The sequence below is a fragment of the Pagrus major genome, chromosome 21 (genome assembly GCF_040436345.1).
Source record: "Pagrus major chromosome 21, Pma_NU_1.0".
In the NCBI taxonomy this organism is placed as follows: Eukaryota; Metazoa; Chordata; class Actinopteri; order Spariformes; family Sparidae; genus Pagrus; species Pagrus major.
In genome coordinates, this window is record NC_133235.1 from 18105603 (window position 1) to 18133455 (window position 27853).

The window sequence follows — 27853 nt, forward strand, 5'->3', positions numbered from 1 at the left end:
ACACTGTAGAAACAAACACTTGAATTTTTTTTTATTTCGCTGGGTTTCACACATACAGAATTTTTTTTTTTCTCCTTGAAAAAAAAAATCACTCTGTTACATAAATGAAAAAAAAAGAAAAATTGAACTTAGAAAATGGAGCACCAGAAAAACTAAATTCTCACTTGCCACTCAGGGCCTCCGTAGTTATCACACTAGCGACTATTAATAAAAAACGACATTCTTGTTAAAACAAAACAACTTTAAGATTACATTGAAACTGTAGAACCTATTTAAATTATGAGTTTTAGCTATTATAATAAAAGTAAACTTTGCTTCTTTGGCACTTTTCTAAACAAGTGCCAACAGTAGATTAAAACAACACAGATGAAGAACAGCAGTGGGATAAAATATAAAGTATGGTAAGAGTAAAAGGATAAAACCCAGTAACTTATGAAAGAATTAATTAATGCCTTTCTATAAAAGATGGTTTTACAAAGAGATTTAATAGATCCTAATGATGTAACCTGCCTGATTTCAATAGGCAGAGAGTTCCACAGTATGATGGCTCCTCCGAGAGCCGAGATTCTGCAACAACCATGTTGATCTGCATGTGCTGATCTGAGAGAACACCCAGGCACAACCAGGGGGTTAGTAAATCTTTAATGTAATCTGCGGCAAACCTTGGCCCTATACTATGAAGCAAGTTTGACATGGCCATGTGTTACCACCAGTGCAGCGACAGTAGTTTCTTCTTCAGGCTCTGTGTGCATTCACATAAAAACCGGAGTTTAGTGCATTCGACAAAATGCAAAGAAAAAGCTACTACTTCAGGGAAAGAAACACTGTTGCTGCAAACAAGGCAGGATTGGTGGTAGAAAATTACTAACTGTGTATATATGTAATATTTATTTTACCATTTAGTGTACTCTCAATTCCTACTGTTTATTTCTAACATGACAACTTAAACTTGAAACTGTGTGTGTGTGTGTGTGTGTGTGTGTGTGTATGTTTGGATATTTCCATCACACCGTGCCAGGTTACATTACAGATATTTTACAGAAATGGATGTTTTGTAAAACAGAATAATGAATTTAAGTGATAAGGTGGTATGATGGCAGCAAAACCGGCATTTGCAGCGGCCTCTCCCGACAGTGTAGTGCCTTTGTCGAGTTCTATGTCCAAGTCTGTCTGATTGGAGCGAAGTCCTTTATTCTCATTCCTCTTCTGCGAGCGTGTGTGTGTGTGCGAGTGAGTTTATATGTTTGTGTGTGCTGGACACACACTGTTTCATGAAATAACATTTCCTCATGGAATGATAAAATAACATTTCATCGTCATCTAACAGATAATAAAGTTTCATCTTCACCTGACTGTCAGCTGAACTTTGACTAAACAGCACTTTCTTTTAAAGGCACTTTAACACACTGTGCTGCTAATTGTTTTGTTTTAATGTTACCGTTTTAGATATGTTTTTTAATTAGGAATATTTTATTTATTGGTGTCTCACTGCTATGGGCTGGGAGGAACAGCATTTTGTTTTTGTAAATACACAAAGAAATGACAGTAAATTGAATCCGGAACGATGATCCATGAATAAACAAATATTTTATTGAAACAAATAAAGATTTACAATTGTGTGGTGAAGTGGGATTACTGGTCGATTTTTTTCATTTCTGTGTTGAACGTTCTTGTACATGAACGTTAACAGACACAGGGGTGTGATAATAAAAGCCTAGCCTATTTGTAGTTATAAGATTTTTTTGCATTTTTTAATTTCCATCTTTGGCACAAATACTACAATAAGGTGAGGCATGCACATTATTCACTTGGGATGTCGGGCAGAGATATTTGTGCCAGATTTTGCTGACGCAGGCAGAGGCAACTTGTTCATCTGTCTTTAGCTTCCTTCCTTAATACAGCTTAATCTCAATGTTTCCCAATTGCTTGTGGGCGATGAAGCTGTGCGTGATCTTATAACACTTTTGTTGACGGTTGGACTGTCGCTACCAGTCATCATTTCACAGACATACCGAGGCCACTTCCTCTTCATGAGGATTTATCAGGGCATTATTCATACATCAGGTCAGCAGGTCAAACACATTCCTGTAAACTCTGAAGGCAAAACACAGTCTATACAGTAAATTTCTTACACAACAGAAATCATTATCATGGACGGAGTACTACTCAGCAGTCATGGGGTGGTCAAGTTAGTATGTCAACATCATATGTGTTTCAGCCTGTCCTCTTTCAGCTAAGGTTTATTCATACTCTCAATCAATCTGCCTGACTGCACCGACACCAACTGCATGGTAGTCAGGGTGTCTACAGATATAAACAAGTTAAATAAAGACTTTTTAAGACCTTGCTGACTCAGTAGCACAAAGCATACAGCCCCTGAGCCAAACTGACCCATTCTTGGAAACATTTGAGGAGATGTAAGTACACAACTCAACATGTACATGTTACACATAAGGTCTGGTTGTTTTCAGACATTTCAATGCAGAAATCTTACATATTATATCTTTAAAATATAGGCATAAAATAAGGGTTGAGGTGGTGGTCATGCCGACCCACACAACCTAGAGTCTGTCAGGACGTTCAGGATCCAGTAGGGTGGTGTTGAGCCCTAGGTTTCAGAGCTCAATGACAAGCTTGGAGGGTACAGTGGTAATGATATTGTTTCTCTGGTCCAGGTGGGACAGGGCGGTATGGAGGACTAGGGCGATGGTATCATCATAGCTATGGCTACAGGTGTCATCCACCAAGGATCTAATGTGTATAAGTTGTTCTCTATCTTACTGTATGATAAGGCTCACTTGGGTAATGTGCATGCTGCAAAAATGACAACATAAGTTACAAAATTAAAGCAACACTAGGTAGTTTGGACTCATTACTACCCCCAGCTGGTTGAGAAGCGCAATTATCTGTTACCAGTGTCGTAAATACTGTCGCTGTTCGAGCATCCCTGGGGAAAATGAATACACGTGAATTTGTTGATGGAGCCGGCGAATCACGAAATCGTCTGAAAAAACCTCAAACCAACAACAAGCTAGATTCAGAGATAGCAGTTGGTAGTTTGTTAGCATATAGGCTGCACAGCACATTAGCATGCTAGAATTATTCTCATACCGAGTTGGTTATAGTGATTGCACCTACTAAGTTACTTCAAAAACACGTCGCTTGGGCGTGAATGTGTTTAGTAACGTCTGAAAATATAACTATGTTTTCGGGAGTTACTAAATACAATCGCAAGTTGACGTTGTGTTTGGTGTAATAACTACAACAACACGGTACGACAACAGTAAGTAGCATGCTAACGTTACCGATAACAACAATAGCCTAACGTTACCTCCCGACCACACTGTTCAACATTTACGTTGATTATCTGCATGAACTAAGGAATCTGCAACTTTTCAAGACAAGACGTTCATAGTGTTTTAGTAAGTTTGTCATCGTTTACAGTCACTACATGAAAACGTGCAAGCTGTCGAAACGGACAGCATTAGATTATCTCCCGGCTTTATTACGGTTATAAACTGTGGACAAATAGTGCCCCAATGAACACCACATAACAGCAAATCAACTCAAAGTAAAAGTCGGTAAGATAATAAATATGTATATATGTAATATATGACTTACAAATCCAGTAGCATCAAGGCTAGGTCGCCATCAGTCTTGAAACCCATTTCTTACTCAGCTCGCGCCACCCAGTGTAAGCTGGTCCAATATTTATCCGTGTCCGGGCTCTGTTCTATCACTTTCTCTTTTTCTTTTCTTCGCCTCCTCAGACAATACCTTCTTGGCTTTTTTAGCTGGCTAAAACGCCATGGCATTGGTTTACGAAAAATCCAATTAGCTGCTGGCTAAATCCACCGATGAATAAACGTTTGACGTATGCCATAACGCAGGTCGCACTAGACGCCTTTACGTCAGATAGGTTCCGACCCGCTCTGAGAAGTTACACAGTGCGGTTTCTGCCGGTGCGACCCCCCTCAGGCTGCAGAGACGTCACCATTCATCCTATTAACCATTTTTCTACCACTTAACTGAGTTTAGAAACATTATTTTAAGGTCGAAAAACTACCTAGTGTTGCTTTAAAAAAAACAACTAGGCTATATACAGCAACTGCACCCCATGCGTTAAGGTTGGCTTGGGGCATCAAGGCGTTTAGCTCTCCTGGTTTGTTTGTCTGCTCTGACTTAATGTTTTGTTTTTGACTGTGAGCCTGCAGTTCATTAAAAAGTATTTTTTTTTTTTACCATATCCTGTACTGGGTTCTGTGTGTTCAATTCTTGTGAAGTTCCCTTTTGCTTACAAAGACAAAAGAATATATCACTGACCGTCAGCATTATGATGGCTACCTCTGTGTAAATGTTGCACAATACCTCTACCAGTCAAGAGCAATTTCCTGGAAACTAACGTGGAAATTGTGTTCTGCCACCACCAGAAGGTTTTAAGTTGGTTTCATTTGAACAAGGACAGTTCTAGATTACTGTTTAATAAGGCTACAGTTGGGCTAACTTTTGCGTATTTTATTATTTTTACTTTTATCAGTGTGTGCTAAAAGTAAAAATAATATGTGTGCTTACTGGATCAATTGCTGTGTTCATACCGTCTATGAAAGAAGGAACGGTTAGCCCAAAAATGAAATTTCAGTCATTATCTCCTCACCCCCGTGCCAATGGAAAGTCAGGTGAGATTTTGTTGTTCACAAAACATTTCTGGAGCTTCACTTTAAAACAGCATTTCAGTATTCTTCTAAACAATTAAAAAAGATGGGGACTGAAATAAAACATAAACTGGCTCCATACAGTTTATCTGGCATAATCCAAGTCTCACAAAGCTCCAAGATCCCAAATTGATTTGAAAAGACATTACTGATAGCCTTTTATAGGCTGAAATATTCATTGTCGCTGCTAAGCTAAAAGCATTAGCGTGCACCCTGTCTGAATTGTAAACTTGTCGAGGGTTTAAATAACCTCTTTTCAAATCAATTTGGGATCAAGTCGGAAGAGTTGTGCAGCACCATTATCTGTTATTATTTAGTTTTTTTCAGTTGTTATCTAACATTTAAAACAAACCACATCTACTTCAGTTGCTTAGAAGATTGCTGCAACGCTGCTTTGCTGTGAAGCTCCAGAAACGTTGAGAAGTCTTTACCTGACTATCCGTCAGCACTTTCTTTCTTTCTGACATGAGGCACAATGTAACTTATTTAACAGCTGTGAATACAGTTCACTTGTCACTGTATGGTAAGCTGTTTGTAAACTATATTGTACCTTTATTTTAGTTCTTGTTTACTGAGTCTTGTCACTTTCTGACTTGTTGTTTTTTTACAGTGTCAAAGTCAAACCCAAGAAGGCAGACATCAGCATTTGGATTCCAGGGAAAAAAAAAAACAAAAAAAAAACTGGGCTATAGTAAACTTGCCCTTCCCTGTTCGTCTGAAATAGTGACGGAGACAGAGAAGACTGGAAACAGGATGCTGATTCATTAAAAATGATTTCAATGTAGTTGATGACATGACGTGGTGGGATGGGTGTGATTAGTGTTGATAAGATGCCCTCCTCTCAATCAGCGATCACAATCATTCACACAACTCTGTGTGAAGTCCTCGGCTGTAAGACTTCTGTGAAGAACACTCGCAATGAAGTTAGCATGTACAGCCTTTGTGCTTCTCATCCAAACATTACAATGTCTGGCTTTAGACGGTACAGTATTCTAACATTTAATTTAATTTGAATTGATTATTGTGTTTTTTTTTGTTGTTTTTTTTACAAAGTGGGTATGTCATGCACATTGTTGGAAATACTAACTCTATGTGAGACTGTGGCATTCTTTGCCCTGTGTCTGTGTTTTGCATGTGTTACTTACTTGTTTTGTTAGGTGCCTAACAATCCAGTATTGAGCTGATTGTATTTCTAATTAGAAAGAACTTTGTTTTCTTATTACATTTCTTTCTCTACAGATTCATCATTTAAACTATCTAACAAGGCCACTGGTTATTGTTTGGTTAAACGCCATGACTGGTGCTTTGACATACGCTGGACAACTGGTGACCGACTTCTGGTTCACTGGGAGCGAAAGTGCCTGGGTGCTCAGGGGAAAAGTGTGGGAAGTGAAATAAGCCTCTATGATTGTGATGAAAAGAGCGAACTCCAAAAGTGGGAATGCAAGAATGGAACAGTGCTCGCCCTAAAAGGCCAAGAGCTTTACATTGAGCTCACTGCAGATAACACAGCAGTTCTCTCCAGAACAATAGGACCCAATAACCACCTCATAGTTACAGGGACGTCCAAAGGTGCTTGCTCAAGAACCCACAGAGGTAATGTACAAAACATTGTTGTTCTTCCACATTTAGAATATAGAAGAATTATTTTTATTCAGGTTGGATTATTATGCATTCAAGTGGTGAAGTGTGCCATACATTGTCTTAAAATGTAAATTACTACAGATACAGATGTTCTCAAAATAATACAGCTATGAAGTTATCAAAAGTATGGTAACACTTTATAATAACATCAATAAATGGTACAGTTACAGTTAATTCAACCTATTTAATAGTTATTTCACTATAACAAACAATAATATGCTGAATCAACATTGTATTAAGCAATTGTAAAGGTTAAGAAAATAAAAAAACAAACAGTTGCAACTTTATAATGGCTATCCAAATACTTTTAACTAAAGTTTAATTTACAATAAATTTACCATTTATTAATGATGGTTGTTATGAAGAGTTACCAAAAGGGTTGATACTTTGATTCTTTTGTTGACACTTTTGATGCATTTCGTCGCATAAAAAGACGAAAAGCTAATAAAAAACAGAACTTCTATCAGGTTTTTAACCCAAAGCTTCACAGTTACAAATGTGTTGGTATGTGTTCAGTTTTTCTGAAACAGCACTGTGTGCAGGTTGTTTGTAAAAAAGATAAATAAAATAATATATCTACTGTGTGTGTGTGTATATGTGTATATGTATATGTATATATATATAAATATATATATGTATGTATGTATATATATATACATATATAGATATATATGTATGTATGTATGTATATATATATATATATATGTGTGTGTGTGTGTGTATATATATATATATATATATATATATGTGTGTGTATATATACATCGTTATTACTATAACTTTTGTGTGCCTTGTATTTTAACAAGTAATGTATCAAAGTATACATACTACTGTACTGGACATACTACTGTTTTTGTGAAAACCTTATTAAGCTGTTCTTTGTTTTGTTGTTTTGTCCTTGTTTTGGGCTTTCAGAAGTTTACACCATTGAAGGAAATGCGAATGGCAGAACCTGCATGTTTCCCTTCCACTACAAAGACAGATGGTACACAGACTGCACGGACACTGACTCCTCAAACGGCCGTCGCTGGTGTGGGGTTGAAACAAAATATGAGGGTGAACTCTGGGGCTACTGCCCAACTACTTGTGAGTACTGCCTATGAGAACTAAAGTTATAATAGTGAGAGAAGGCCATAGGAACAATGCACAACTTTTTTTTTGAGGTACACTGATTTCCAATGAAGTGAACAATGTCAGCTCTCAGGATATTAAAGTCCCTATAAGCAGGGTATTATTTGATCTAAGACCTACCACTAGTTTACATTAAAGTCAGCCTCTAGCATCCAGTGTAAACAATGATGAGGCCTAAATGTCCAACTTTAGTTTACATTAAATACATTTCCATATTTTTGTGTATTTCACAGCCAGAGAACACTGGACCAAACACATTACAACAGGAGCGTATTACCAGCTCAACACACAGTCAGCTCTGACTTGGCCCGAGGCTGAAACCAGCTGTAAACAGCAGGGTGGCTCCCTGCTCAGTATCACCGATCCTCACCAGCAGGCTTATGTCACAGGTAAGGTGACACTGACTCTACACTGAATGTTTTGATAAAGGCTTCATGTATTTGAGCTGAGTGGTATTAAAGGGTATCTCCACCAATTTTTACACATTAAAGTGTGTTTACAGGTCTTTGAGAGTACTACTGCATTTGAAAAAAAGTAGCATAAAGCCGTTTGGTTGCATTATGGGTAATGAAGGCAGGAGGTTTTGTAAGGCATTGCACTGCTATAATACAGTTAAATGGGTTAATACAGGACTCGTTAAATGGTTTAAAAACAAATGATTAAGTAGAACCAGAGACCTTTATTCCGCATTTTGTTCAGACATTTCAAAACCTGGTGCCTTCATTATCCACAACTGACCCACTGAGTGACATCACTGGAGGCAACTTATCAGATTACATGCAGCTTTATACGATTTTTTTCACATATGCTGTAGGACTCCCCAAGACCCTTTCAATAAAGTGTTATTATAAATTTAAAAAAAAATCATTAGTCGACAAAATAGGAATTTTCATTAAAAATGTGCTTGTTATATATTCTGTCCTTTATTCATACATGAAATGTTTTGCATCGTTCACAGCACTACTAGGGGCAAGGGGCCAGGGACAGGCGGACAAGCTCTGGACTGGGCTGGTCCTGGATCCAGAACATGGCTGGCAGTGGTCTAATGGGAAGCCTTTCCGTTATCTGAATTGGGACTCAGGTAAGTTATCTTTCCCCTTCGATATTTTACGTTGTTATTCTGGCAATGCTAGGATAAATGTATCACTAAAACATCTCATCTGTCTTTTATCCTTTCCACCTTAAACACATGTTGCCAGTCAGTTGTAAACCTGCTGTCTTTTTGCTCAATACTTAAAAACCCCTGCAAGGGCCCAGGCTACACTTCAGATATTCAAGGAAGTGGAGGAATGTGACTGTTCAGCTGTTTGGATTCAAGACTGGCATTAGAGTAACTGCATTTGTCAAATGAAATGTCATCATTGCTGTTTGCATTCAAATCTGGTCATCATAATAGTGTGCACATTTCAAATCACACAATCATAATTACACCACCGCCAGTTAAACTTATTGTATTTCAGATCTGGGCACACATGTCATGACACAATAAAAAAACAGTATATGTGCATTATTGTATGTCAGGGCAATATATTGACAATGTATTGTATTGTTGTCGTGATATGAGATACTATATCGCCACAGAGTTTGGATATTGTTATAATGTGATAAGTTTTGTCTTTTCCTGGTGTTAAAGGCTGCATTACACTAAAGTGATGTAATTTTCTGAACTTCCCAGGCTATTCTGCTTGTTCTAATACTTTTCTTTACCCACTTTGTCGTTATATAAACAATACTGATGATTATTTATCAAACATTTCATTGCGTTAATATAAGTACAAAAAATAGTCATCCCTAATATTATCGTGATATCAATATGGAGGTATTTGGTCAAAACTATTGTGATATTTGATTTGTTGCCCAGCCCTAGCATTTATAGAGTGCTTTTGAGGAGGTTTCAAAATATTGAGATATATATATATTAGTATTGAGATATAGCCTACAAATATTGCAATATTATCTTAAGGCCATATCTCCAAGGTCATCTTTTATTCTTTTATTGTTGATTCTACTGTTGTTCTATAGACTCACCTTGCTATTTGCATTACAAATCTTATTTACAGTAGAAATGAATTCATAATAATATCACTTGATCATATATTTTTCTAAGGTGTTACAAATAAATAATTTGAGAGACACATTGAGAGACATTTCATCATGTCGAGTTTAACCATCATCTTGTTTTAGGACATCCAGTTTCTGATCCGGGAAACAACTGTGGAATTCTTAATGGGGCTGTGCAATACTCCTGGCAAAGTTCAAAATGCAACAAGAAACTTGGATACATCTGCTACAGTGACAAACCTGTGGTTCATCCTACTGGAGGTGAAGTATTCTTTTAACTCCTATTTTAGCCAAGCTGACCACTGGTTACTGTATTAGTATTTTGGCTTTGAGTAATTGAATGATATCAGTGACTCAGTAATTAGATTTCTTTGTTCTTTTCACGATTAGCTGCTGAGACAGGATTTTGTTCAAGCCCATGGATTCCCTACATCGGCCACTGCTTCTTCCTCAATCGCACTGAGAAAACATGGTCTGATGCTCAGAGGGCGTGCCGCAAAGAAGGAGGGGACCTGGTCAGCATCCGCAATGTGGAGGACCAAAGCTTTGTCATCTCGCAACTTGGATATGGTACGTGAGGACCATAAAAATTACTTGAAAGACATCTTTAAAACAAACAACACAACTCTGAGAATGTAGGCCTTTCCTCTGGCACCAACCTCTGGCAAAACATTACATAACCTGCTCCTCTGGTGGTATGGATCTAAGAATAGCAATTTACCCAATGGTCTTGTTTTCTGGTATGCAATGAGCATCACGGCCCTGTTTGTGTTATGAGAAGGCAAAATTTCCCCCCCAAAATTTTAAACAAGAGCCCAATTGATCAATATAAAACTCAAAACTAAATCCTTCGTTTATAGAGCCTCATTAACAACAGAAATAATAAAAACCTGTCAATATTGCATGCAGATTCCTGCTCTAGTAAGTCTCCACCTCCTCTAACAAAAATGACTAATCAAGTCATGAGTAATTAAAGATAAATAACACACTGAGGGTAAAATCTTTTTTTCTGCCCATGTTCGCAGCATCTACTGATGAGCTTTGGATTGGACTGAATGACAAGAGGACAGAGGGACTGTTTGACTGGAGTGACCACTCTATTGTCCACTTCACCAGCTGGGAATATGGAAAACCTGCTGTCTCCACCGATCAAGAAGACTGTGTTCTCATCAAGGGAGAGGTAAGGAGCACTGTGCCGGTTTGGTACTAATGCTAGCTTCCTGTAAAAGCGTCATTATTTGTCCAGAGATGACAACTAACCTGGCTGAAGGCAAACTGGCAAACTGTGCAGCTACATATCCAATCAAGGGAAATCTTGATGATACAACAAACAATGATAATTCAGACAACAGTGTGCCAACTATGTGGCAACCATTGTGAAAGGCCTTTTCCTGTTTCAACACGTAAACACCCCTCTGTAGAAAACACAGTAAAAAAAGACCTTATTTTTCAAGAGTGATGTGGAAGAAAATAACTGCCCTTGGCCAGAGTCCTGACGTGACTCTAAATATCATCAATGGCCGATCACACTAACGCTCCTAAACTGTATCCTGGAAGTGAAAGTGTATATGTATATAAAACAATTTCTTATTTTATTTTATTTCATATTTCACTCTATCCTATTCAAAATGTAAATATAGTTTTTATATGTGTTTGGCATGAAGGGACTACAGCGTCCATTACGTTGTGCAACCCTGTGTCATATAAGGACAATTACACTGCCTTTAAACTTTTGGTTCGATGTGAAGCAAATCCCTGCAGCCAGGCTTCCAAATCTCATCACAAGCCTTCAAAACAGAACCGAGGATGATTTTTGATATTGGTGGTTTTGGAATGAGATGTTCAACAATTAAGACAGGGTGTAAAATGTTTGGGTGTCTACATATTTAGTATCTATGATAACAAATTTGTACATATTTAAGACTGTCATCCAGTTCCCACATAGATAAACATTTTATAATGCTTCTTTCTTGCAGAATGGAAACTGGGCTGACCGTACTTGTGGAGAGAGACATGGCTACATCTGTATGAAGGCGGGCGCCTCTGAATCCTCTGGAGATGAGGTGGTGCAGAACGTAGGCTGCAAAACTGTGCGTGAACTTTACTTCTTTTCATTTATGAAATAATTATCTCTATCTGGTTTTAACACTCAATTCCTCAAAGTTAAACCCTAAAATGTCATCATACAGCTTAGGTTAATGGATTTAAAAACTTTCTGAGGGCAAATTTTGTCAAGAACGAAGCAACACGTTGAGTCATAATGCTTGATTACAAATCTTGGTATTGTTGTTTTATACTGCATTTTGCCAAAGTTGCTGCAAAAGTACAATATTTAATTAGAAATAAAACAACTGATGCTACTTTGTGTAGTCACTTTGTGTTTAAATCTCTGCACATACAGTGTATTAGTCAATTTGTTTTTTGTTCTTATGTATTGTTCTTCTTCGGAAAATGTTTCAATCTCATTGAATAAGGAAAACAGATTGATAACAGTTTAATTTCCTACAATCCAGGGCTGGAAAAGGCATGGTTCTTACTGCTACTTTGTTGGGACGGCGACAAAGACGTTTGATGAAGCCAACACTGCCTGCAAGAGCTCAGACTCCTACTTAGCAGATGTTTCAAATGGGTAAAAACAACTTTTTTGACTCCAAACAAAAAAAGAGCATGCCAGATTTTAGATGTTCAGATGTAATGGGATTTGCTAGGTTATTACTTTTATTTTATTACTGTACATCATGCACTAATATAAGAAAACCTGCAATTTCAATTGTGTTAATATTTCCAGGGTGGATAATGCATTCCTTGTCAGCTTGGTGGGGATGAGACCAGAGAAACACTTTTGGCTGGGCCTCTCAAACCAGAAAAACATTGAACATTTTGTGTGGACCAACAAGGACACAGTGAGATATACTCACTGGAATGCTGAAATGCCAGGTATAGAGACATTTTAAACTCTGTCTCTAAGATGTGTCAGAAACTGACTTCGCAACTGACATTTCACAATTTCTCCCCTTCAACACTGTAAGGTCACCAACAGGGCTGCGTTGCCATGACAACTGGAATTTTTGCTGGCCTCTGGGATGTGCTGCCCTGCACCAATACGTCGAAATACATCTGCAAACACCTGGCAGAAGGGGCAGCTTTAACCCCTGCACCACAAACTGTTCCCCCTCCCCAGTGTGCGGACGGCTGGACGCGAGTGACATCAAGAAACTACTGCTATAAGGTAAGAAAGACAAGAAAAATGAGAAACAAAAAATATTTACAATAACCAGTGTGGGTCCCCCTTCAGACAAAGTTGAGATGATGTTTTACTTGAGCCATTCGAAGTAGAACTCAATAGTATGAGGGTTCTTACATTTTTGATTATCTGCTACTGTAGCATCAGGCTGTGATACTCAGACTGTACTGTCAAGCTGGCCAACTCCAAACTACCGTTACTAACTTGACATTGTTTCCGCAACACCATATGCACTTGTCTCTTTCACCTCACGAAGAATCTTTGCCTCATCTAACCCACTGCAGCCCCTCTTACACTCTGACCTCTTCTACATGGAAGTCCTCTTTTAAGGTTAGCTTTAAGCGTCCGGCTACCCAACAGTTTTCAAACTATGACTGAACCAATGGAAATAGACTCTTGAATAATGGAATTACTATATTATAGTTTTCCTCAGCGATTAGCAAAGTAATATATGTTATACCAGCTCTAGGGATGGCTACCACACAACATCATCCTCACCAAATCCAAGCTATAAGTCTGAGACTACTGTTGAAATACAAGGACTATTTCTTTTATTTGCAATTTTGTAAATGATTGGGGTTATCAAGGCTACATGAACAAAACAGATATGCAGCTGGTGTCGTAACAGATATAATCTTACAAAATGAAAGACACCAAATTACAATCTGGACAATATTTACAATAGGGCTGCAACTAGATATTATTTTAATTTTCTATTAATCTGTCAATTATTGTCTTGATTAATCGATCAGTAGTTTGGTCTTTAAAATGTCAGAAAATGGTGCACAATGTTGATCAGTATTTCAAAAGCCCAAGCTGGCATATTCAAATGTCCACAACCCAAAGATATTCAATGTACTGTTATAGTAAGAATAGTAGAGTTAAGAAACCGGAAAGTGTTCACATTTAAAAAGCTGGTTTTGACTTTTTTTCTAAAAAATTACTCAGTTTTTGCTGATTTTCAAAGTCAAAATATCAAAACACTTGCTTTAAGGAACATGATGGGTATTTTACACTGAAAATACATACATTAATACATACATACATTAATTTTTAAATTACATCATTTAAAAATTAATGTATTACATACCTGTTCCACATCAAAGAATGATGCAACTAACCAAACACCTGTTTTATGTGGTTGTGTTTTTGGAGGCATTCATTTACACGTTTGTTTGTTTTTTTGTTTTTTGCCTTATTTTAAAGTTGTATTCAGAGTCATATTCACATAGGAAGACCTGGTATGAGGCAAGAGATTACTGCCGGGCCATCGGAGGGGATCTGCTCAGCATCCACAGTGCCGTCGACATACAAGTGGGAAGAAGGTACAGTGTGACTGAACTTGACAAAATCTTTAATCTCTAAATTACACAGTAGGCTAGCTCCATTAAAGAAGATTCTTGTGATTCTTCTGAGATACTGTAAATTCCAGTACAAAACTGGTTACAAAATAAAGTGCAACAAAGGTTGCATTTTTAAATCAATTGGTCAATCAAATTGGTCTGTCCCCTTTACAGATATTCTTCAGTCTGGATTGGACTTAGCGCCCCTGACACAAACAATGGTTACGTATGGAGCGATGGATCACCAGTGAGTTAACAGTTCAATTTTATTTCCTGCAATGCAATTAAATGTAAACAAATCTATTTGTCACCTCATGTTTTATCATTTGCTCTTGTTTACAGGTAAACTACCAACACTGGGAGGATGATGAGCCAAACAATCATAATAATGTAGAATCATGTGCTGAATTAAGACTACATAAACTGGGTACGGAAGGGTCTTGGAACGATGCGCAATGTGAGAGGTACAATGGATGGCTGTGTCAGATCCGTGCAGGTAAAGCATGTTCATTTGGTTGCATGGTTTCAAAAAGAAAAGCATGTAATTCTAGAGTAGAGAGAGTGAGGCTATTCTTTTTCTTGTGAGCTCAGTTGTATGCATTTTTTAACCCAAAGATGCAAACTATTACTTTAATACTGTATTCTAAATATATATATATTTATCTTCTGTTTATGTCCTTATAGGAGTGACTCCAAAGCCACCTCCACCCCCTGTCAATCCTGGTAAGTGAGAAAGTATATGAGTGACCACATAGAAATATGATATTTTTACATATTTGTGAAAATATAGCTGAATTTACATCTGATGTTTTTTGGCCATGAAATAAGTCTATATTGACTCTCGAAATGGCCATTTGTGTTTGTCACATTTTTGGTGGCCACTGTGGGGGAGAGTGAGAAAGAGGCTTGCTAAGCTGAATAAGCAAAATGATTGTTCACGCCTAACAAATTCACAGTAAATTTATTTAAGTGTGCAGTGTTTCATTTGGATCTTCACTATATGCTCTTTCACCTGAGTGTAATTAGTGGCTGTGAATGGGAAGTTCTGTTTGCTGTGTTGCAAGGGGTATTACGTTGGTTACAATCTGCAACCTCACAGCTAGATGCCACTACTGTAGATCCAACACTCAGGACCTGTAACAAAAAAACAAAAAAAAACTGGACCACCTAAAAACTGTGTGAGAGTGTTGTGCCCCCTGATGCATGTTCTCATCGGCTCACATTGGGTGTCTCATTATTTGGGGGAGTATCGTCTCAAAAAGTTTAATACCGGTACTGATACAGATACCTTGAGTCCGATAGCGTTTCCTCAATGATACTTTTTAGACACCAATTTTATGAAATCCGCTTTAACAAATGATTACATTAAACGTACACGTGGTAGGCCCCGTCTCTGGGCGTAACCGAAGGTTTTTCCTACATGCCTCGAGACAGCCTATCACCAGCCCTATTAGATTTTGGCACAAGTATCAAGCATCAAAGTTCGCTACCCAGCACTAGTCATTTGTAACTGTATTTGTTGTGATCATTGTCTTATTATTTTTAACCCAAACCATGATCTATTCCTAAACCTAACCAAGAAGTTTTGTTGCCTAAACCTAACCAAACTAAGACTGAAAACTGAAAATATTCTTTTAAATACCTGAAAACAATAAATTCAGTCTAAAATACAATTTTAAGTTTTAACACGTTTTAAGCACACGCAGGACGCAAACTTAAAATAATTTCTCATATAACCACCCAAACAGTCTTACAAGGCACACTATCATTTTCCATGCACATTAATGCAAAACCAAAACAGAAATGGCAGGAAAATAACATGCACTCAGCACAGGCTGAGATGGTCATGGAGCTCACCGAAGCGTGCGCTGCTACTTCCTGTAAACCACGCCCATTTGGGTGAAATGCCAGTGAGACCAATTGTTCTTGTAACGGTCATAGGGGACATTATGGAAGGCAGTGACAGATAACCCTTTTTGTTGTTGAAGTATGACAGCTTGAGGTGATATGTTAAATCTTTCTGACATGTTTTCAGATTACAATACGACCTCAGACGGGTGGCTAGAATGGAAGGGGAATCAGTATTATATTAATACCAATTCAATGGCAATGGAAGACGCTCGTCACTTCTGTAGACAGAGGCATGGCGACTTGGTAACTATCAACAGTGAAGAGGAACGTGTCTTTTTGTGGAAACAGGTAAGCAGTGATATTTACATTAAACAATTAGAGCAAAAAAAAATTAAAGTATAAAAAACATGGCATTGAACTTTGTGTCTCTGTTTGTGCAGATAGCCAGAAAATATTCAACTTTCTGGATAGGCCTGAATGTAGACCTCGATGGAACGTTTGAGTGAGTATGAATTAAATACAACTTAAAATTAAAAAGACATTCAAAGCCTCATGATTCAAAGTAAGAACTGTATGTCCCCAGTTAAAAAAAAAACATTGAAATACATTTCTGTAATTCATTGCTGAATTAGTAGAAAAAAAAAAAGGTTGGCCTGAAGGAAGTATGATGATGCAGATCCAACTGTCAGTCTTGTGTGTTCTTCAGAAACATACTACAATCTTGGTTGGCTTGCTAGCATGATCAAGTTCATTGGAATTCAGCCCATGAATCTTTTCTTGTCAAATTAGTCTGCACCAAATATCTTTGTGTCCTGGCATTCATGTGGATGCCACAGTTGGGCCTCCATGAATTGGACTCGGGTTTGACAGCTAAAATTAAACTTAACAAAAAAACACCAAGAATTAAATGAAAATAAGACTGCCCCACTGACAGAGGTGTGTTTCTTCGTGGATCTGATACAAAAACGCTTTCTACACAGTACAGACTGAATGCAGAGTCACTGGTCACAGCATGAAATGGCTTGTTATTTTTTCCCAACATTTAGCAAATGTGTACTTATTTGACATCTGGACCTGGAAGAAGAAGAAACACACTACAGCTTCAGTGTCATTATGCTAGTATTACTTTCAAAATGATTTGTATTGTGGCACAATTTCAACTTATTTGTTTGTGTTCCATTAAGGTGGATGGACGGTTCTCAAGTGGTGTTTCAAAGGTGGAACATAGATCAACCTAAATTCATGAGATATGATGAGAACTGTGCTGCAATGGAGTATTACAATGGTGAGTGAACTGAAATATGATCCACGTTCACTGTCATCCATGAAAATGACAGGTTAAACATAGCATTAATGTTGTAATCTTTCAGATTTCACTTCTGGCTGATTTGATGAAACCTGTGATTATTGTGGCAAAAGCAAGTGCAATAGTAAAGCAAACACTTGGCGAGCAGCCATTTTGTCAGAAAAACAACAGCAACTAGGGGAAACTGTTCACAGTGCAGCCAGACACAGACACACTTGGCCCTATTTAGACCTATTCAGACTGATATTTAACCGAGGAGGAGGAGGAGCGCTGCTGTACTGCTCTGTAGGGCTGTAATCAACCAAAGAAATCCTTGGTCGACCAAAGCCTTGAAAATTCGAGTAAAAATCGACTAATCGGGGGGGGGGGGGGGGGATATTGAGGAATATTTAGACAATTGTTTTTGTCATGTTATAATAATTGACAGACGCTATCATTTCACTCTGCGCATGTCCTCGCACAGAGCGAAACTGAAACTGAGACTGAACACAGGAGCTCAGCTTCGTGGATGAGACACGAACTAGGGGATGCTGCCGTTGCGGGCGGGTGCGCCTGCAGTTATAAAACGATTATTAGACTAAAACATTGAAATATGCCAATTCTGATATGTTCATATACTTAAAACGGACGGAGCAACCTAACGCAGACAAGTCAGCTTACCGTTTTTAGGTGATATGCCATGTTTGTAGTCGAGCTTTGATAAACTGTTGTTTGCAAACTTTGCATTCGACTTTTTTTCCATTTTCTATTTTTATAAAATGCTGCCACACTGCTGATGTCTTTGACATGGTAGAATAGGAATGACTGTAAATGAAACGCTTAAAAATAAATAAATATTTAACAAACCACCGGACCTAGGCCTTCTAGTACGTTCTTCAATCTGTTGTCTGTAGTGGGTTGGGCTAATCCAAAATAGTGAAAACAAGGGGGGTGTTCTGAAGACACACTGTTACCTGTGAAACAGGGGTGCTCTGAAAACACCCCCCATTAGCACTTGGTACTTTCCTCCTGATGAAGTCAAATATGCCATATGCAGGACACACAGCATTGGGATGGAGAGGACCCGCTGCGTGTTTACGCACTGCCATAGCAGCATGTAATTAACACGCCAAAAATTGACCAATCAGAATTTTGGTCGAGCCAGAACGTATCAACCAATAAATCGACCAGTCGACTAGGAGATTACAGCCCTACTGCTCTGTGTGTGTGCGTAGTTCTCGGCGTAACGGGTCTTGACTCGTTTCCTTTGGAGAGTTTATAACTACAACTTTTACTTTCGCTGATTAAATGTGCAACGATATTTGTTAGTGACATTACTGTATGCATGGGAATGTTTAAAATAACTGAAAGCAGCTTCTCAAATAATAAAATCAGAGTGTATGAGCGGTGTGAACCCGCCTGTGTAGACCAATCTTACTGTCTGAATAATGCGCTTTTTAGATAGCAGGAAACAGACTGCTCCTTTGACTTTAGACCAGCTTATTGTTGGTCTATGGCGCAGTCGCTTTCTGCTGCCTCAAGATAGCAATCCGCCATCATAGCGCCTGACCACACCTCACTTTAAGACCACATGCCCATGGGTGCACAGGTGGGCGTAAATACATATGCTATTTAAACAACGTGGGCGCTGGACAGGAAAATGACAACTGCATTGGTCTGAAACTAGCAATGACACTTGCGCCGCTTTGCGCCAAGCTTAAGATAGAGCCCATTGTCTTGTTTTAAAAACAAAGACAGTGGACCAGAATTGCAACCTCAATCAAATGAGTAGTTTTCCACACAACAGCTCTTCATTTGCGAACTGTGGCTGCTCTTTCTTGAAAAAAAAAAAAGCTAACTTTAACCGTTGCCTTGTTTTGTAGACACACTTTTTATGAACAGCTACAATCAGTGCTAACCACGGTGGCAAATGTTACATTTCATGTGGCTGCTTCACAATTGAAATTGGTGCTACGCGGCCAGAGAAAACCACTGACTAACAGAGTTGCTGGTTTATCCAAAACACAGGTGTCTGTTGCCTGCACCTATTTTTGTGTCCAAGCGACTGCACAAAAAGTCATATTATTTGTCCAATATTTGCCATTAAAATTCTCCAAAAGGCACCGACACCATAAATACAGCCAAGAGAAAAAGTTCAGTGACTGAAAATTGCTGAGGTGAAACCGAGCAGACAGCTTCTGGGGACCACGCCCCTAATTATGCGGAAGTAAAAGCCTAAAAATAATTAAAACGAGTGAGTTATATAACAATGTACCCCTGTACAGTTGTCACAAAGGGATAATTTAGGTATAAAGACCAAAACTGTTTGTTGTATCAGGCTGTAAACATGTTTATTTCTGCCATAAAGCTGGGCTCTTATGAGGATTGACTCGCCAGCCTCAAGTGGCCATTCGAGGAACAGCAGTTTTTGGTACTTCTAAAACTGCATTGCATTTGCTGAAGTGCTGAGTTTCTTGTCTTGGATTTGTTCACAGGGTTCTGGCATAATTATAATTGTGGGAGTGAGTACAAGTCCTTTTGCAAACGGAGCACATCACCACCTGCCAACGCCACCGTGGCACCCACAGTGTCCCCTAAAGGTGGCTGCAGACCCTTCTGGAAAAAATTTAACTCTAAGGTCAGAGGTCACTTTTAACTTTTAAGCACGTCGCATTGAATGGATCTGAATATTTATAGGCTATCTTGTTTTTATCTAATGTTCTTTGGAGATACCACATTATATTGGGAATGATGTATTAAATGGGACATTGTTTGATTGGCAGTATTTAGTATATTTTCAGGAATTGTAAATCAACTTCATCATTCCTCACCTCTAGTGTTACAGAATAATTACCAACCAGAAGTCAACATGGGAAGATGGGAAGAAAAAATGTCTAGAAATGCAAGGAAAATTGGTCTCCATTCCTTCAAGAGATGTGGGAGGTATGTTTTACTTAAATTCAAGATGAAATATCCACTGATCTTCTCAACCTCTTCTCCTATTCCTGCGTGGTCAGGTCCATTTATGGCAAAACCCTGAGACGAGAACAAAAACACACTGGTAGCCGAGTTGTAGTGGACACTTTTATCTATCTAACATTTATTTTGTACGTAAGACGACTGGTTTAAATGGAAGGATTGTAATTTATTTGGGAAAACATTTTTTAAAAGTCAAGTGACTAGTGTGTATACATTGTTATTCAGACCTAAAGCTCTGCTAGCGGCCTCTACAGGTGCTGTACAAAAACAACTTTTAATTGTGTTTAATGTATATTTAGTTAAAAAAAAAAAATAAAAAAAAATCAATGCAATTATCTGATCCTGAAATCATTGTCATCTGTTTTCAGTGTTTTTGATTACTCAAATGGCCGAAGGACCTGCTTCAGACCTTTGGATTGGTTTTAGCAGGTCATCAGGTGGTCAATTTTTCTGGACTGATGGGAAACCGAAGAAGTATATCAATTTAAGTTTTAAAGTAAGTAGACCCAGTCTGAATTGTGTTTTATAATATGTTGCAGGTTGTGTGTAGCACTGCTCAACCCATTCGCCAGAATAAATCTTAGCAATGCACATTTCTGCAAACCACAGATATGTTGAAACTTTACATTTCTTTATGTCACAGCTTTAAATTTAGCCTCAATTTTTCAACTTTCATGCTGTGGCAACTCTTTGCTTGTGGTCTGGTTAGGTTTAGGCACAAAACACTCTTGGTATAGGTTAGGCAAACATCTGTTTTGACTTGAGACATGTTTTGGTTGCCACAAACAATGCCTGGAAAGTGTCCCAAGGTTTCCTTAACAATATCCAGTGGAGTCGCACTAACAGATGTTGAAATGCAGTCTCAAACTGCCGTCACTGGCTTGGCAGACTTCTCGCATGTAACTCCACTACTGTCGCCTCAACCTCTTGTCATGAAAGTCAGGTCATAAACATGTAATGTGAACTTGTGTTGTTTGCAAAAAAACTTAAATGCCAGCATTCTATCCTGGCAACTGGGCAACACTGCAGATTTAACTGTTTTAAAATGTGGCACTTAATTTCTATATTGTCTGTTTCTCCATTTTAGAGACCCGACAGGAGTCGTCTCATGAATCTACATGACAGGCTATGGGTAATATGTTACATTTTATATTCACAATTGGGTCTGAGAGACTTTCTTGCTGTGATAGCAGGAAGCCTTCGTTCTCTAAACCCCGACGGAACAGTTCACCCAAAAATGAAACTTCATTATCTAAGAGTTTCGATGCAAAACAGTGTTGCAGCTTTCTCCTAAGCAATTTAGGTAAATGGAGACTTATTTTAAAACGTAAAAAAAAAACACAAACAACAAAGCAAACAGCAAAACAAAAACAAAATGGCTCTGGAAGTGCCAAACTGCCAAATTGATTTGAAAAGACATTATTTACACCCTTGATGCACGGTCAAGCTTCTGCGTTGATTTCAGGTCGGCTGCATGCTAACGCTTTTAGCTTAGCTGCTACAGTGAAGATTCGACTCTACGAAAAGGGTGTAAAAAACGACATTTTGGATCTCAGGGCTTCTGGAGACTTGGATTTCCCCAGACAAGCTGTATGGAGCAATTTTATGTTTTTTTTTTTCTTTTTTGTCCACATCTACTTAAGTTGATGCTGCAGCACTGTTTTGCTTTCAGAAAGTTCAGAAATGTTTAATGGATTTCCCCGGCTTTCCAACAGCATGGGGGTGTACTCATCCTTTAAATTCAGTTCCTTTAACATGGCATAATGTAGAAAATGATTGTTTAAACAAATATACTGCATGTTCAACAACAACCTTCTGTTGCACTGTGCTAAAATCTCAAATGAACAATTATTTTGCAACAATGCTTAGTGTTGACTAGTTATTTTTGTAACAGACTAGCCAATAATTCTGTGAAACCCCTAGTTTATCACAATGTAGCAACTTGTTTATTCATTGTCTGTCTCTCTATTTTAGAGACGTAGAACTGCATTGCATCACGAAGACAGTTTGTGGGTATGATATTCATATTTAATTTTACTTCTGACACAATCTATATTCACTATTGTGACAAGTTTTTGCATTTATATAATTCATTACCATGATTTTTTTTTTGTGTGTATTTATATAAAAAAAATGGATAACCTGGGCTTACATTGCAGCATTTGATGGCTATCCAAAGATATCATGACTCATTGACTTACAACAATCAACCAGAGGTAAGGCCATACAGTTTAAACCACCCTCCCACTGTACGCGCTTAATTGTAGTGAAGTAAAAACACACAAAAAGTTTTGCAGCAGACCCTCACTAAACATCAGGACTAATTTATTTCTTCAGATAATTCTGTAATCAATTTATATTTGCAGATTGTCAGTGCAAGATTGACCTTGGTCTATATATATGAATGAAGTGCTCTTAATAAAATAATTGCTATAACTGGGATAGTAGGCCTTCAGTTATCAAGAACATGTTAATATCAATATTAGAGGTATGCTGTATTTTTTAACATGTATTACCATGTCTGTGTAATTACATTGTGCCGTGACAGTTTTCTCTTGTCCTCACTCTCTCTGTGCTTCCCTAACAGAACTGTGCTGTGATCAATACCGATCCTTTACTTGGTATTGGGAAATGGATACCAAAATCCTGCAATGATACCAATGGATATATCTGTTATCGAGATGTTGGTGAGCTCATTTTCTCATTTTTCTCTTTGATAGCTTCCCTGTGATCTCAAGATGATTTCACAGTAGTAAATAATAGCACTACGGTAGTAGGAGGGGTGGCATATTGATTTGTATTATTCTTTTTAAGGAGAAGTTCAACCAAAAATGAAAATTCATTACCTGATGGAAAGTCGTACAAAAAAATGCAAGATCCCAAATTGATTTGCACCCTTGTACGGCCACTTCAGATGGGGTGCACTTTTAGCTTAGCAGCTACAGTAAAGATTTTTGCTTAAAAAAGAGATCTTGGGGTTTTGGAAGACTTGGATTACTCCCGACAGGCTGTATGGACCCATTTTTTTATGTTTACTTATGGTTTTTACGTTTTAAAACAAGTCCCAATGTACGTCAGATGCTGCACTGCTGTTTTGATGTGAAACTCCAGAAATATTTTGTAGACTATGAATCTTCACCTGACTTTCCATCGGCATGAGGTTGGTAGGTAATGACTAAATGTTCATTTTTGCGTGAACCTTTTCTTTAGGCGTCTATAAGCAACATTTTTACAAAACATGTGAAAACAGTATGACGATTGGATTACTTGTAATGATAAACCCACAGATGATTATCTCCAATCTCAGATGACCTCTGCTTTACAGAGCTTTATAGAGAGTTTCAGCTCACTGTCAAGTCTGCATCTCTACTATTTTGGGTCACTCTCACTGCATAATTTTTAGCTGTTGGAGGCAGCTGTTTTCCATTAAAAAGCTCCAAAAACCTGCTGTACACTGACTGCCCAGCACCAAACGGCAGACAGAGACCACAGTAGAAACTAAAAGCAGAGCTAAAAGAGATTGAAAATTGGTATAGTGTTTACCAGTTAGTCAGATATACAACTTCAAATGAAAGTTAATGTTGCTCTGAAACTGCTGAAATTGTAAGTAAGAAAACTCTTTGTGAATAAGCTCGTCATTTAAACTTAAAAGGTGATGACATGTCGATGTTTTGTTCACAACTTTTTTCACTGCACCACGTGTCCTAAAACTTTCAGTTTTGGCAGGTTTAATTGAGAGAGTAAGTTGACTAAACTTGTCGAATTTCTCACCTGAAACAGAATCTTCTTTGCCGGACTCCGCTGAACCAACACTTTCTGCTGACTATGTCAGAATATTTAATGACTCCATCAAGGTTGTTACTCAACCAATGACTTGGGATGCAGCCAAGAAGCATTGTGAGGATGGTGATGCTAAACTCGCAAGCCTTCGAAATGACTGGTCACAGGCCTATGTTGAGCTGCTGGCTTTGAATCTCAAAGCTCCTCTGTGGATTGGACTGAACAGAAAGGAGGTACGGGGCAGAACGTCTCTCTCACTGCGAATAGCAAATTAACCAGACCAACAGAATTCCATGGCGTTCTGTCCAGTACTGTTGTTGCCACGATATTTCTGTTTGGATCAAAGTGTTGGAATGACCGACAGACTGAAATTTCAGTTCATACAGCCACGCTGCTAACGAGGCTAAACATTTTTACAAGTCATTGCTGTAAAAATCACAAAGATTACAATTTTTCTTGAAAAATATGCTGATTAATAAATCTGAATGCATTTTGCTTTCAGACCAACGGCTATTTCAAATATATTGATGGCTGGTTCATGAGCTTTACTCACTGGGGTGATTATGAACCGAGCAGGGAAAGACCTTGTGTCTACGTGGATGTAGATGGAAAATGGAAGACCGCTCACTGTAACCAGACCATGAACAGTGTTTGTATGAAGTCTACAGGTACGGCCCATAACAGACTAATGTTAATTTAAAGAAATTAATATTATATTAATATTCATTTTACTTTTTAACATGACCCAACTTAGTGTTATTATCCTGCAAATGAATACCTCTGTGCTCTGTACCCTTTACTCACTGTTCAGAAAACTAGATTATAGAGATTTTAGGCCTTTACATTTGTATTCTTTTCAGTGTGGCAGTTTTATTTTATTTTATTTTTGCCTATTTCAATGCATTGGATAAAAAAGTATGAAAAGATCTTATTAGTTGATCACAGTGTCACTGACTTTCTCACTTACAGACGTGCCACCAACAGAGTCAAGTATCCAAGAATATCCAGGAGTTTGCCCTGAAGATCCGGATTCACTGAACACAGACCAGAATTATTTCTGGCTACCATTTAAGGGTTATTGTTACATATTTTTCACAGAATCAAGAAGGTGGCCAGATGCAGCTCATAGCTGTGTAAGACATGGTAAGTCTTGCCTGTGGATTGTCTAAGATACTGTATTCCTTGGCACTGAAATGCATTTAGCATTAAATGAGGAGTTTTTGTTTCTTGAAGGTGGAACGCTTGCCAGCATTGAAGATCCGTCCGAGCAAGAATTCATTCAAAACAATGTGAAAATATTTCAAGACACCCAAACCTTTTTCTGGACCGGCATCTATAAAAATCACAAAGGTACGGTCCCATTGTTTGTTCTCACATTCAAACACTAAAAAGACAAATATTCAGCTACAGAGAGAAAGAATACTATCCAAAAAGAAAGACCATGCTTGGTGAACAACTAATGAAGGCCAATATATATTAGGGTTATTTGGAAACAATATACATCATTTTAAAATTAGATATTTTTTAATTATTCCTTTTCATTGTTAATTTATTGTACTCTATTTTTTACTGCACAAGCACATGAGGGGAGATTTAGGGGAGATCTTGTTTTCTGCAGAGTAAAAAAAAGTGGATAATAATGAAACAAAACTGAACAAGAAAAATAATTATAATAATAATTATTTCTCTCCAGGGGAGTGGTTGTGGATGGACGAAACAGTCATGGACTATACTAACTGGGGTGAAGGTCAACCTAATGATCACAGCTACGGAGGGATTGCTACTTCAGATGGGACATGGAAGGCAGGCTATCAGTACTATAGAAGACCATACATCTGCAAAACACTGAAAGGTAAACTAATTCTTCTTATGTGGAGTTTGAATCATACTGTTGTACATTATAATGCCCAGATCAGACTACACAATAATTTTGGCTATCGAGATGAATGACTGTGATAGATTAGACTGTCATTAAGTCATACATTTTTGCTGTGACTTGGCTGAGTTACATGGCAAACTACATGTTGGGGCCTGTTTATTCATGGCTTTCTGTTTTTCAAGACTTGTGTGAAGCAGATAAAAGTGATTGGTAAGGCACCAGGGGCAGACATTACTTTCCCAACTGACAGCAGTGTCAACATATGTTTGCATATGCAATCACAATTTTATAAATGAAAGTGAACTTGGAACAAATCATTGATATTTTTCAATGAAGGTGGGCTCTTGTGTCCACCCTGATGATTCAAAGAGGGTGAGTGTGTAGCTGAGTAACATAACATAACATAACATATACAAGTGTGATGCCTAAAGGTGTCATTAATATGTCTTCATAATCCTGACATGTGGGCGAAAGTCATACAGCTACAGGTTCACTGAAATTAAATATAACGTCATTCTTTGGTAACACTTTATCATAACCTTCATTAATAAATATTAGATTTATATTTTATTAAACTTTAATTGTTATTTGACTGTTAAACAATGAAATGCTTTATAAACCATTTATTTAGCAATTGTAAAGATTTATAAACATCAGTTGCAACTTTATAATGACCATCCAAATAATGTTTATAGATGAAATAACCCAGTACTTACTAACCATTTACCGAGTATTATAAACATAATTTGCAACTTGACAATAAAAAATTGTTCAATAAAAGTTTTTTTAAAATGTCATTGTTAACAGTCAAATAATTATTTAAATATAAAATTACCATTTATTAATGATGGTTACTATAAAGTGCTGCCCATTCTTCTTTCACTACACCATGGTTTAAGTTGCGCACCTACAAGTGATTGGTGCTCCTTTCAGCTAGTGTCACAAAATGTTGTAGAAGTTGTTAAACTAAACACAAGATGGACGACATTTTGACATCCTGTAAGTGTTTGGAAGTCATGAGGTTTCCCAAATTTTGCAATAGATGTCTTCCACAATGACACACTAGAAGCAGTCGTTACGCTCAGTGCTCATTGTTGTTCCTGTCTGTCAGGTTGGGCCATCATCAGGCTAATGCTGTGTAGACTTTTTGGTGTACAATTGTCACATTTCACTTTTTTCTCTTTAGTAATGCCACCAACGCCATCAACATCGCCAATTGGTACGTCACAGCTCTTTGTCTTCTTTGTTTTATTCAAAATTGTGACTAAACTCTTTGGCAAATCATCACCTTCTTTTTCAATGTGTGCAGTTTTTAATCCACGTCACCCTGGACACATAACTGGGGTAGTGGTGTTGGTCGTTATTGGGCTTGCTATCGGGGCAGTCATCGCATTCTTCCTCTTCAAGAAGAACCGTCATCGCTTACCCATCCCTGGAAAGTTAACCACCTTTGACAACCCACTCTTCTTCAGCAATGGGCACACCCAACCAGATGCGGTTGACACCACTAAACTGGTAGAGAACGCAGAGGAAGAGGAGCACCCTGAGCCCACTATAACTAGGCCTATCTAACACCCCCCCTCCACACCTTATTTTTTAAATGTAATAGAACTGTAGGACAGTGCTGTGTATTTCTACTATTTGCTACAGATCAGCTGCTGTGTAAAGCCAAGTGTTGTATAATGTATAATGTTGTATAATATAACAAATTATTATCATTATTGCAATTTATCCTGTTTAAAGTTACATCGTACGATATTCATGTGAAAATTCTGGTGATCTTGTAAGATTTTTAAGATTAAGACATCCATCTCTCAATACTTTTCAACTTCCATATCATGCCTGGGCATTCAGCATTCAGTCCATTTGTTTCTACTGACAACATACTTTTTTAAAATAACATGTCACAAGGTATTTTTTGTATTAAAAAGTAATTTCCTAAAA

At 37.8% G+C, this 27853-nt stretch overlaps 1 protein-coding gene across 1 annotated transcript; it reads left to right on the forward strand.

Annotated features, from left to right (window-relative positions):
* Nucleotides 1–5630: 5630 nt before the first annotated feature.
* Nucleotides 5631–27853, forward strand: LOC141016945 (macrophage mannose receptor 1-like). The gene is made up of 33 exons (XM_073491549.1): nt 5631–5694; nt 5952–6308; nt 7272–7442; nt 7721–7876; nt 8446–8568; nt 9672–9809; nt 9939–10118; nt 10574–10728; nt 11525–11638; nt 12062–12177; nt 12337–12485; nt 12578–12777; nt 13999–14117; nt 14310–14382; nt 14478–14631; nt 14820–14858; nt 16171–16334; nt 16427–16488; nt 17171–17271; nt 19767–19909; nt 20109–20214; nt 20619–20746; nt 21338–21382; nt 22225–22263; nt 22410–22466; nt 22838–22937; nt 24031–24263; nt 24533–24698; nt 25000–25173; nt 25264–25380; nt 25724–25882; nt 27096–27128; nt 27219–27853. The coding sequence occupies exons 1-33, from the start codon at nt 5631–5633 to the stop codon at nt 27479–27481; spliced, it is 4398 nt and encodes a 1465-aa protein (XP_073347650.1). The 3' UTR covers nt 27482–27853.

Excerpts from the sequence above, each read along its gene's own strand:
- LOC141016945 (XM_073491549.1), top strand. The coding sequence starts at position 5,631 with ATGAAGTTAGCATGTACAGCCTTTGTGCTTCTCATCCAAACATTACAA. Across the intron at positions 12,178-12,336 it reads TTAGCAGATGTTTCAAATGG|GGTGGATAATGCATTCCTTG; the intron begins GTAAAAACAACT and ends TAATATTTCCAG. Across the intron at positions 22,938-24,030 it reads TATCTGTTATCGAGATGTTG|AATCTTCTTTGCCGGACTCC; the intron begins GTGAGCTCATTT and ends CACCTGAAACAG.